At 29.7% G+C, this 12,623-nt stretch overlaps 1 protein-coding gene across 1 annotated transcript; it reads right to left on the bottom strand.

The window, feature by feature from the left end:
- Positions 1-329: 329 nt before the first annotated feature.
- Positions 330-7,374, bottom strand: LOC110648579 (bZIP transcription factor TGA10). The gene is made up of 11 exons (XM_058143780.1): positions 6,991-7,374; positions 6,674-6,771; positions 6,004-6,080; positions 5,716-5,847; positions 5,486-5,557; positions 5,319-5,378; positions 5,122-5,199; positions 4,924-5,002; positions 4,554-4,825; positions 3,581-3,820; positions 330-942 (listed from the first exon to the last, which is right to left on the bottom strand). The coding sequence occupies exons 1-11, from the start codon at positions 7,278-7,280 to the stop codon at positions 793-795; spliced, it is 1,548 nt and encodes a 515-aa protein (XP_057999763.1). The 5' UTR covers positions 7,281-7,374; the 3' UTR covers positions 330-792.
- Positions 7,375-12,623: the final 5,249 nt, after the last annotated feature.

The raw sequence follows: 12,623 nt of genomic DNA, 5'->3' as shown, positions 1-12,623 counted from the left end.
TGTGAGCAGATTATAAAGAGAAAAAAATATTATTTTCTCTAAACTAAATGCAAATAATTTTTTTCTTGTTTTGTTTTTAAATCTGACTTGATAGTGAGATAAATTTTTTATAATTTAAAGCCACAAAAGACCTGTGATATAAGAGTCTTACTAAAAATTTTATCGAATTTTAATTTAAATGATTATTAGTGAATAAAAAATAAAAGAGTAATGATTTTATTAAAATAAATTTAAATTGAAACCATTAACAAAGTTAGTTACTGTGAAGAACTTAACCCGAAAAAGGCCAAAAAAAAAATATGAAAAGTGAAAAGCTTGGAAATGGTTAGTTTGATCAGAAGGAAATGACCTAATTAGAAGCAATGCATGGATCTACAAGCTACACCTAGGCTTCTTCAACCAACCCCTTTTGTCTTTATTCTCACAAACCCAAACAAAAAAACAAAGTTTGATCAATTAAACCACCTGCTTCTTCTTCTTCCTCTTCTTCTACTTCTTCTTCTTCTTCTCTTCTACTGCTCCTTCAATTTCTAGTCAAAAACAGCTGCCAAATCATTGCTTCTCTGAATTTCCTAATAATCCAAGAAGAAATGCAAGAGAAAGGGAGAGAAAGTTCTACTGCTTTTAACTTAATCTACCTTTTGTCTATGATCTATACATCTCTGTTGAAAGTAAGCAAAAGGAATATCGAAGACATATTTTAATAATTGAGAGAGAGAGAGAGAGAGAGAGAGAGAGAGATACTAAATAAAGATATATAAAAGTGGCTAATAATGTTTCTAGGGTTTTCTACTATTCCTGCCTTGGACGAGCCAACCACAGAGAGCTCAGAGCTCGGAGACGATAGAAGTACTCGGCGATCGCCAGGAAACACCTCGCTGCTTGCCGGGTGGTCAATATCTGATGCAGCCGATGAAGGGTTTGGTGCCTCAGATTATCTGCCTGTAAGTATGCAATAAATAATTCTATTTTATTAACTGAAAAAGAAAATATACATATCTTTACAACATTTACTTTTACTTTTATTTTATTGTATGCATTAATTTAGACTGAATTAATTGACTTTAAGAGCAACATTCAGAATAATTAGGTTGAATTATTCAATTTTTAAGATTAAAAACTGCCATATCTACCATGACTTTATGATGCTTGAGGGTCTCAATTGTCAAATGGGATAAGGATAGTGGAAATTCTTATTTAAATTTGGTCTATTATGAACTTAAGGTATAAATATATGTGATTCATATATTTAATAGATAAGTTTCATTATTCATATTATATTTTAGGCCCATGATAAAAGATTTAAGTAAGAAAAATTTAGTAAGAATATTAGAGAAGTATGAACTTAAATCTAACACCTGCAAGTAAGTAACATACTTTTAGCCACTGAATCAAATCAAGCTAAACAATTTTTAAGTATAGGGAAATTCTTATTTAAACCCAATCCATCATATATGATCCATTTATTTAATAGGTGAACTATACTATATATCTTATATTTTAAATTTATGATAGAATGAGTTTAAGGAAGAAAAATTTTTTAGTAAATAATTATTTAGATATACATATGGTAGGGTGTCACTATCACTAAATGTCCACAAGTTTGATAATTGATAGGGACAAAACTATAAAAAGTAATGTTAGAAAATTGAAATTAATTAATTTGGAAATTATATGTATAATGGGTCAATTTCAATCAATCTATATTCTCTGGTTCTAAGTTTCCATAGGTGATTATGTTAAGAATTTTCCCAGATGATCATGATCTTCATGCATTTAGACCAAAACAGTAAATTCTTAAACCACCATAATTAAAGTCAACTAGTATGAAATAAAATGTGCTCAATTAATCTACAAGCGTCTACATGTGATTATTATGATAATTACCATATGACTTTCCAAGCCATATATATAATTTCTTTGATTTCTTGATTAGAATTCTAATTGACAATCATCTTGACTAAAAATCAATGCATTTAAGTTCTAAAATGTTGACTAATAGTTTATGATTAGAATTAATTTATTTTTAATTAAATTAAAAATACCCCAAAAATATTTAATTAAACTCTAATCTTTTCCCTCCTAACTACTCAAAGCTCTTAATTTTCAAAGGATTTTATCATTATTCCAACATTTGGCCCCACTTTACAATACATCTTCAAAATATAGTGTAGAAATTAATCTTATAATTAACCTTCTTCTTGTTAGTCATTGACAATGTGCCAATGTGGGAAAAAAAATAAAGTAAATTAAATATCAATATATGTAGTTTTCTTCCTTGAAAGAAAATTAACTTCCCAAATATATTATTGAATTAAGAAAATTTTTATTTAAACGTAATATATAATATATTCAAAATATAAATATATAACACTAATATTTTGATAAATAAATTTTATCATATATTTTATATGGTAAATCAAGTTTATATAAAAAAATTTCATTGAATTATATATATATTTTTTAATAGAGTAATTGAAAGAACAGAATTCAAATTTAAGCTTATCAAATAAATAATGTATTTTTAATTATTAAATCAAACCAAGTTAGAGACCTATACAGCTTTAGGCTTCTAATCATGCGACCACGGTGAGTTAACTCGGAGGAATGGTAATTAAGGAGTGAAGAAGTGAATGCCTGGTGGGGTTGGGTTGGGGTATTCAACAGTCAGAAAGGAAGTTATGGAGAATGGGCTGCATTTGTCATTTTTCGGTCAAACGGTTGCGACCATGACATCATAGAAACATGGGCTTGACAGATGTTTATTTGTGGGACCACCTTTCTGTCAGACTGCCACGTCAACTATTTCCATCTAATCACCATCATCATGGACTCTAAACTTGTATCTTAGCCTCCACTCTTCCACTGTGTACTACCCTATCCATTATTCCTAATTAGGGGCATTATTAGAAAGTAATAATAATGAGATTTTTTTTATTAAATTTGATTAAAATATAAATTTATAATAACACAATCTTCAATATTATTAAGTTAAATACTCAATTAGTGTTTAATGATTATTTATGAAAAATTTTAAAAGATAATTATCGTATAATAAATTATTGATTATAATAAATTTTATTATAATTAATTATCAATATTTATTTGTTATATATAAAATATTTATATAAAATATTTTTTTATTATTTAGAATAGTCAATCTTTTTATGCTTAACTCAATAAATATTTTAAAAATTTTCTCAAAAATAGAAATATTTATTAAGAAAAAACTTGTCAATCCAATTTATTATAAATCTAAGATATAAATACGTGAATTTTAAATATTTTAAATATAAATCTCACCATATATTATATATATATTATGTCTTATGTTCACTGTAGATTAGATTTAGGAAAAAAATTTTCATTTGTCCATACCATATATTTGCAACTAGGCAGGCATCATGAGGATGAAACATGGGGTAGTTCTTGTGTTTGGGGCAGGTATTCCCAACCCAAAATAGGAACACATTCGTGTTCCTATGGGGACCACTATATGAACAGATTGAAAAGTAATATAGCAGCTTGGGAGTTAGGAAGTGAAAGAGATAGAGAGAAAGAGACACATTATATATCATACCTGTCTAACAAAACCTTCAAGTGTAGATAGCTTGTTCATGGCTACAGCCATTTGGCCCATGTAGTTAGCCATATTGGGAGGACAGCTCAATGAATCAGAAGCTATAGTATCTGATAGAGATTGATTTAGAGATTCAAGCCCTTGTGACAGAGCTTCTTCAGCCTCCTGCGTCGATTGCTGCAATCCATATATCCCTAAGATTTGCTGCTCTGTTAAGGGCTCGATTTGGCTCAGTATAATCTGCAAATAATTAAAAATCTGCATTAGATTAGCTAATTCCTAAGCTTTTATGCTACAAGACAATCACTTATTTCAAGAAAAATTCTTATCTAGACTCATAGATACTATTTTCCAAGAAACCATGTTGTGTTATTTACTAGAAACCAAAAGAAGAGATGAAAATGGAAACAAGAGCATCGTAATCATCAATGAGAAAAAAAGAGGGAGGAGACAGGGAGTAGAGAAACCGTGCAATTCTTGTCCACCCTTTTTCTATCGCAATATAACCATAAGTTCCATTACCAGACATGAACTTTATTGGATTGACACCTAACTCTACCCTTAAGTAGAAACCTTCACGGTACCTTTCGTCATTCATTGATATTGATCTTTTTGTGTGTTTTCTTGCTGCCTATTTATTCTCTTTTCCAATGCTACTGACAACTTGCACCATGCAATTATAACGTCCTATAAATGCATATATGCCTTTCGTGCACCATACTAATCATTGCTTATATTACACTTCAATTAGCTCGACCTTGCAGTCCTTAGACGGCTCTATTACCTCTATGCTAAAGCTCGTTGGTTGTAATATTTGCTGTTGATCATCAGCTATATCTATCTTGACCTAATTTACACTTAATTAGTCATTTTCTTGTTGCACATGTTGTTAATGTCATATGCTGCTTGTAATGGAAAAACATCCTTTTCAAATTCATATATAAAGAAATGAGATGTATGGGGTTTTGAGTACCTTGATGAGCTCGGATGGCCGGAAACCTCCCATCCACATGAAGCAACGCTCAGCGGGAGTCTTCCACATGCCAGAAACAAGATGGAAGACGTCGGATTTGGCAACCATCCCTTTGAGGGTCATCACCTCATCATAGTGAGCTAAGTAGTTGTCCACAAAGAGCCTAAGCTCGTTTTCAGGTAGATGTTCCTGCACTGCTGCTCGAAGCTCACATGTCAGACGATGGTGCTCCTCCAGCCATCTGGTATACTCCATGTCGAATACTGCAGCATCTACTCAGCCGAAAATGAAAATCCAGAAATCAATGGTTCGTTATTTTACTTCCAAGAGAGAGAGAGAGAGAGAGAGAGAGAGAGATAAAAATATATACCTGAGCTAATGTTGCTGATACCTACAGGAGGGCCTTGATCTCCACCTAGAAGACTTCCTCCACCACCAAAGAAAATACCCTAATTAAACAAAAAAAAATTGAGATCTTGAGAAGGTCTTTTGATATATATATATATATATATATATAAACTACCAACATAAAGCATGTTAAATTAGGGATCAGCTAACAGAAACTTACTTGAGCTCTGGCTCTTTGGAGCTCTTGTTCCAATTGGGTTAGCCTAATTCTACTTGACTCTAGCTGCTGAACGTAAGCCTATAATCATGAAATAAGAAAAAGAAGCAGAACTCATGATTTTATGGGTTGAAACTATTGTTTGGAAATTTATAATAATAACAATAATGAGCAGTAGGAATAATATTAAGTGGACCGACCTTTTTTCTTAGCCTGCTTTTCCTCGCTGCTTCTCTATTCTGAGCAAGTCTCCTCAATGTCTGCATAGAAATATCAAGGTAAAACGTTCAACATTGGAACAAAAGCGGAAAAGGAACTACAGAAATTTCAATAATATCATAAAAAGTGAACAAAAACAACAAGGCACCTTAGGGTCTGGAGTCTTGGGTCCTTCTTGCTCAGAACTTGAAGTTGTTGGACCTTTACGGTTACCTTCGCGCTGCCATAACAAGAATCAAGATTTTATTATACAAATTGCAAACAAGAGAATCTCAGTTTTCAATAAGCTATAACATAGACTTTGGTGATTCTCCATTTAAATATTACATAGTCTTTTTACAATATTTTAAGTACTATGAGTACTCCTAATCCAGCTACCTTGATAGCTTTAGCTCGTTCAGGCCCAGATGCAGCAGCAGCATCATTTCTTGCGTTGGCCAACTCCATGGACGGCTCTGATGGTCTCTTTGAACCACTAGTCGCTGAAGAAACTAATCCTGGAGTATTAGCCTACCAAATCCAAACAAACCCATTATAGATTATTATTATTATTATTATTATTATTATTATTATTATTATAAAATTAGGTATCACAAAACACAGGCAAGAAAACAAGCATATATATATATATATAATTAAGCTATTAACGGTTTAGTTAGATTATACCTTTGCTACCGATGGTTCTACGTGCATAGGCTGAGAGGGGAAAATGTTCAGAGTTGGAGGCCTCATTCCAGAACTCTCTGCACATACACAAATTCTCAAAGCCATTAATTCTCTTTATAGTCACAGGGACCCAAGAAAAAGGAAGGGAAGACAAAGCAAGAGAGTTATGAGCCGTGAGTGGAAGGATAGGAATCCCTCATGCGATTGTAGCTCTATGCCATGAAAAGAAGCGAAGTGGAAAAGGTGAAGAAAACTCATACCCTATTCGTACCCTTTGTAGTACATGTAGAAATTAGCGAGGAATTCATGATAGGTTTGTTAGATGTCATGGTCCAAGCTCCAAACAACAAGAAACCAAAAATAAATTAAAAAAAAAAAAGATGATAAACATTTCAATTTGTTCTTGGAAGTTTGAATTTCTTTTCAAATGAAAAAAAGAACAGAAGAGGAAGAAAAGAAGGAAATCTTTCCACTCTCTTTCTTGCAGGTGCAAGGATCTGGTCAAAGAAAAAGTACTGCAGATTTAAACTGTTTAGCATGCTTTCCCTGTGACCCAAACAACCCTTTCCAAAGAGAATCTCCCAACAGAAACACAAAAGCAAAATTGAAGAAGAAGAAAGGAAACAAAAAATGAAGTCTGGAGAGAAAGAGAGAGAGAGGGAGAGTTCACGTCTTTGGTCTTGAACAGTGGAAGGGTCTTGTCCATCAAGATATAGAAAAAGAGCTTGATCCAATTCTCCCAAGTCATAAGCTCCAGCATCTTTGGTTCTGCTGACACCAAAAGTGCATAAGCAATTAAAAAAAAAATCAATCTTTATTCTATATGCAAAAAGAATAGAGATATTTGCAGTATCATAAACCTCTTATTAATTATTAAACTTGTAAATAATGATTATACGAGAGAAGAAGAAGAAGAAGTGAATCGAATTGGGTTTTTGATGATTTGATAAAAAAATAATTGGGTTTTTGATGAAGTAGAGAAATTACATGAAGCTACCAGGAATTGAGGATGATATTGATGATGATTGCATAATTCCATAAGGAATCTGCTGATGTTGATGATGCTCTTGTATCTGATGCTCTTGTTGATGATGATGATGATGGTGATTTTGTTGTTGTTGCTGCTGCTGATGTTCTAGTTGAGTTGAGTGATTGATGACTTTATTACTAGCCATGAAAGAGCTGTGTATAAGGTTAGCTTCCAATTGCTCTTCTTCTTCTTCTTCTTCTTCAAAAACTCCTCCTCCTAACACCCTTGAAAACCCCATTAATGGCATAACCGCCTTGTTATTGCTTCTTTCAAGACCATCTCTCTTGCTGGCACACAGAGAGGAGAGAGAGAGAGAGAGAGAAAGAAAGAAAAGAAAGAATGATGGGAGAAGGAAAAGGAAAAGAATTGAATGCAAAGAAATAAAAAGACAAATTGTTTTTTTATTATTTATTCTCTCTCTAAATTATAAAATTAGACTGACTTTGTGAGCACCAAAAATATTCAGACAAAGCGGTCTTAAGATATCTTATTCAATTTTTGCTCTCTTTTCTCTTACAGGAGATGGAGAAAACCGCATTTGGTTTTATTTTTCACTGTCTAAATTTTATTTTGGGATGAAATGACTGAAATACCCTCCAGAGTTCGCTGTTTGACATTTCCATGCAAACTTACACGTAGACACTGAGGCGGCTGTTTTCCATTTCTATTGCTTTTCTGGCTGCTTCTCTCTTATTTACCGTGGGAAAGAAACAAATTCTTTTCCTTTTCTTTCACATTGATCTTCTGATCCGATAACTAAAACCAGCAATTTTTTTTATTTTTTTATTTTTTATTTTTGTCATTTTATCTTTAGTCAGTTGTACGAATCTAATTAGTCCTCCACAGGTTTCTAGTAATTTTATTTTATTTTCAACACGTGGATAGACTTTTTTTAATATAGAACAAGAAAATATGAGGTTAATGTAAAGATTTTTTAAAAATATTATTTTATTTTAATTTTTGTTTAATTAATTTTAATTAAAATTTGAACTCAAAATATAAACTATTAAAACTACTTTATTAAACTGAATATTATTTTAATAATAATGAATTTTAATTTAATAATATCTTAAAGTTCAATTATACTCCTATGCTATGCTATGAAAGTTTAATTTAATTTATTTTTAATTTTTTATCTAATTTAATTCAAAAATTTTAATTTAAACTCAATTTAACTTAAAAATAAAGAAAATAAAAAGTTAAACTTTTAATTTTTGCTTAAATTAAGAAATTTAGTTCTAAAATTAAGAAATTAAACTTCTAAATTTTTTTATTTAAATCAAAAAATAAGAAATTTAGCACATAAATTTTAATTTTTGAACTAAATTAAACTTAAATTAAAATTTTCACGTTAAATTATATAAAAAATTAAAAATAAGTAAATTAAACTTTCTCGATAAATATAATGACTAAATTGAACATTTTACCATTTAATAATAATAATTTTTTTTTAAATTATGAAATTTAAATTTCAATTAAAATTTTTAAAAGATTTTATATATTTAATTAATTAAAAATTAAAAAATCATATTTATAATGAAATCGATTATATTTTATAATAAGACTCATAATTATTTTTATAATATATCAATTTTTAATTAAAAAAATATATACACTCTGATTTGTTACCAGTAAATAAAAGTGTAATTATCAAGTTTTGTTCCATTAATTACTGTGCAATATTGTCATTAAATTTCTGGAACTGTCCAACTTCAACAAATATAATAAATTAATAACCACATCTGTACTATCACAAGGTGTATTTACATAGGGCAAAGTCTAACATGGAAGATGAAACTTTTTGAAATTAAGCAATCACACAATTTTATGTTACTTTTGACTCTATATTGATCTTCTTTGTAACCCTAATTACAAATTTCTACCAAATTTATGGGGAACATTCAAATTATATATTAAAAAATAGTTATATATATAGTCCTTAAGTTTGTAATATAATAATCAAGTGCATATATTATATATAATATAAAAATATTGTATAGAGATTTAGATCTTGACAATTTCTTATATGTATAATTTTTAGTTAGAATTTCCTTTGCTAGTCATTTATTGTTATTAAATTCTTTTTTTTATTAAGAAATTCATTTAAGGGTTTTAAATATCTATGTATAAAATAAGTTTAAAATAAATTATATATATAATTGAAGATTGCTCTATTAATTTTTGAAAATAATTTTAAATACTATTCATTAAATGATTATCCTGTCTATGATATAACATATTCAATAAATATGATCTAAAATTCAAAGTAAAATTTCACTAGATAAGTATTATATGTTTATAGATAATGAATTTTTTTTATGTAATATAGATAATTTATTTAATTTTTAAAATAATATAATTTTAAAATACTCACAAATTTTTAAAAAAATCATTATATATTTCTTTTTCTTTAATTAAAATTCAAATTTAAATTTTCATCATTTTAAAAATACTCTAATATTATTAAGTATATCTTATTTTTGTAGTAAATCACATGTATCTCCTAGTCTATTGAATTAGGCCTGCTAGTGTCAGGGAAACCTATTATAAAGTAAAGTGCTCTCAGCAGAGATTTTTACTCGACCTTTTTTTTATCACTCATATGACCCCGTTCATATTAACTATATCTTATTAATGTGAGATATTTCTTTCGATATGTTTAGATATGCAGTGAAATCTTTATAAGTGTATGGTTTGTTTGGATGGAGTGAAGGGAGATTTAGTAAAATAAAGTAAGGTAAGGTAAGGTAAAGGAAGATATAGTATGGTAAGATAAGATAATAATTTTATTTATATTTGAGAGGAAAGTAATATAAATGAAGGTTTTATAATCTTATTTTATTTGATTGGATAGTATTGGAAGATAAAATTAAATATAAAATTAAAAATTTATCATTTTTATGAAACTTATTATTTTATAGTAAAAATAGATATTTTGAAAATTTTTTAAAATTGATATGGGTAATATAGGAAATGAAAAAATAAAAACTCTTTTAATCCTCTCCAACCCACAGAATTGATTGGTTAGAAATTGGAAGGTTTTGGGGGATTTTTTAATCCCCAAAACCCTCCCTATCTCTCAACCAAAACAAGTGAAAAATTCCTTAAAACCATCCCTTACTTTCCCTTATTACCATAACCCTTCAATCCAAATAAAGGTAAACTTCTTGCAATTTCTGCAAGCAGTGGGGGCTCTTGAGACCTCAGGTCATCTATTCCTCCAGTGTCCTATTATTCAGGAAGTTTGGAGCTTTAGCTCCAGTCATTCTATGCAATCGTTGTTATGGAAGCTCATTTGCTATCATTATACTGAAGTATTAGACAATTTTGTGGTTCTTTCTTAGGCTTTGTGGTATGCGAGAAATCGGTTTTATTTCCAGCAACAGGAACTTCACCACCCTTGGACCGATAATCAATAAGGCTTATTTTTTGCGACAATACCATCAAAATAGTGCAGTTAGGGCTTCTCCAAATTTTTTCAAGATACCCATATTGCGAAGATGGATCCAAAGGGCTCGGAATGATTTTACGAGACTATTCTGGCGAGGTTATGGCGATAGCCAATGAATCCGAAAGGCTTACTTATGCCATTGCAGCGCAGAAACCAGAGCCACCCCACTTGATTTTTGAAACTGATGTCCCTTAAAATTTAGTTTGTAAATAAAGGGGAAAAACAAAGAGGGGTAGAATGGTCAATACGAAAGGGGTCAGAGTTATTACCATAGGCAGCTGTCGACCAGGGAATGCGGACAGGACGTTGACCGTAGGCACGTGTCAGGTTAGTGTTCCCATTAGATCAACCATCGGACGGCTGAAGATTGGAGATTTATTTTGTCAGAGAGGTTGGTGGGACCGATAGGAACCGGCCCCCACCCTTCCCACTATTTTTTAGTCTCCTGTCTCCAACCACTCCCGACAGAAGGATCCTCTTCTGCCTGCAAAGAAAAGGATATATAAACACTCTCTTTTTTATTTTTTTTATTTAATAAATCAAATAATAATGTTTAATTATACAACAAAATATGATTAATCTCAAAATAAATAAATAAGTTTAAACTCAAAGATATAGTCTGGTGATATACCAAATTAGAGATAGATTTTCCAAAAAAAATAAGAATTTTTTTATTAAGCCAATTCATTTAAATATGTAAATTCACTTGTTTTTTTATTTACAAATCAACACTTTGTCTTTGTATTTTTATATCGGTATTTATTTACAAAATATTAAAATTCGCTAATCTTCAACTTAACTGGTATAAAGTTACACAATATATATTAAAATCTGCTTTGATAATTATGATTTTCTTTAACATGAAAAATTAGTTATGTGTATGCAATATAAAAATTATTAGGCTTAAATATGCATATAGACATGTTCTTTTCACTGAATTAGTTTTGTAATAGCATTATTAAACTAAGTATAATAAAAAAATACCATCCCTAAATATAATATTTAAAGGTATAACACTATGTTGCAAGCAAGAACATCAATCTCTTGTTTTTTCTTTTAATATTTTTATTGCAATTTAACAACAAACTATCTCGTTTTGAATTGGTTAATTAATTCAGTTATTTAAAAAAAATTAAGCAAAAGGATAAATTAATATAATTATTTGAAAAAAAGGAAGGTTGCTGATGCTATTCTGGAGATCTCTGCAAGTATGAATTTGCAAACAACAACAAAATACAAGGTAGATTAACTTAAGGAATCTCTCTAATATTTAAGTCAATAAATTATACAAGAAATTGAGTGAATGAAATGAAGTTGAGAAACATACCTTAGTATCTTCTTTTACGGGTATGGACGGATTCTGTCTAGACTATGAATGTAATTATAAAAAGTTCCTATTTTGAAGAAAGTCCAATTGAACTAGTGTTTAAGAGCCTCAAATACGATAGAACACTTTAGATAATGATTTATTGGATTAGGATTGTCACTCGATCAGGTGAGCAATATGGTGTTTGAGCCGTTCGAATCGATCCGAAACATGGTCTTTAATATATTAAGGTTATAACTTTCGTCACGCCTAATCTAACACTTAGATCACTATCATTTCTGTGTTTTCCAAGCATAGTTGAGAGAAAAAAAAAATAATAATAAGTTTAACATTTTTTTATATATAATAATAATAAATACATTTTGACGATGGATAATTAACAAAGTAAATTTTGACAATGAAGTGTTAATTAACTGATAATTAAAGCAGAACTGTCTACATAATATAGGGCACTAAAAGTCTCAACTATCATACATATCATTATCATACGTTTTAAGTATTTGAATGCAATTTTCTACCTTTTATTTTCACAATACATAAAATTCTTTAGAATGCAATTGTCGGTTGTTTAAGATGGCAGCTAATTAATTGATAATAAATATTAATCATCAATTACACTTGCTATTGTTATTACTAATCAGTGATTAAATTATTTGGTAGTTGTGTCTCAGTCTTGCATGCAGGTTTAAATAATGGAATCGTCATTCATAAAGAGAACTTTAACATAATTGCTTTCATTCAATTGCAAAACGGGATGGGGATACCCTAAATATTTCCAAAATTATTTGGTAGTTTAGTTGTTTGGAATTGAA

Source organism: Hevea brasiliensis, chromosome 3, assembly GCF_030052815.1.
Source record: "Hevea brasiliensis isolate MT/VB/25A 57/8 chromosome 3, ASM3005281v1, whole genome shotgun sequence".
Classification (NCBI taxonomy): Eukaryota; Viridiplantae; Streptophyta; class Magnoliopsida; order Malpighiales; family Euphorbiaceae; genus Hevea; species Hevea brasiliensis.
Note: the sequence above shows the minus strand (reverse complement) of the source record. Positions and strands in the feature narration are given on the sequence as shown.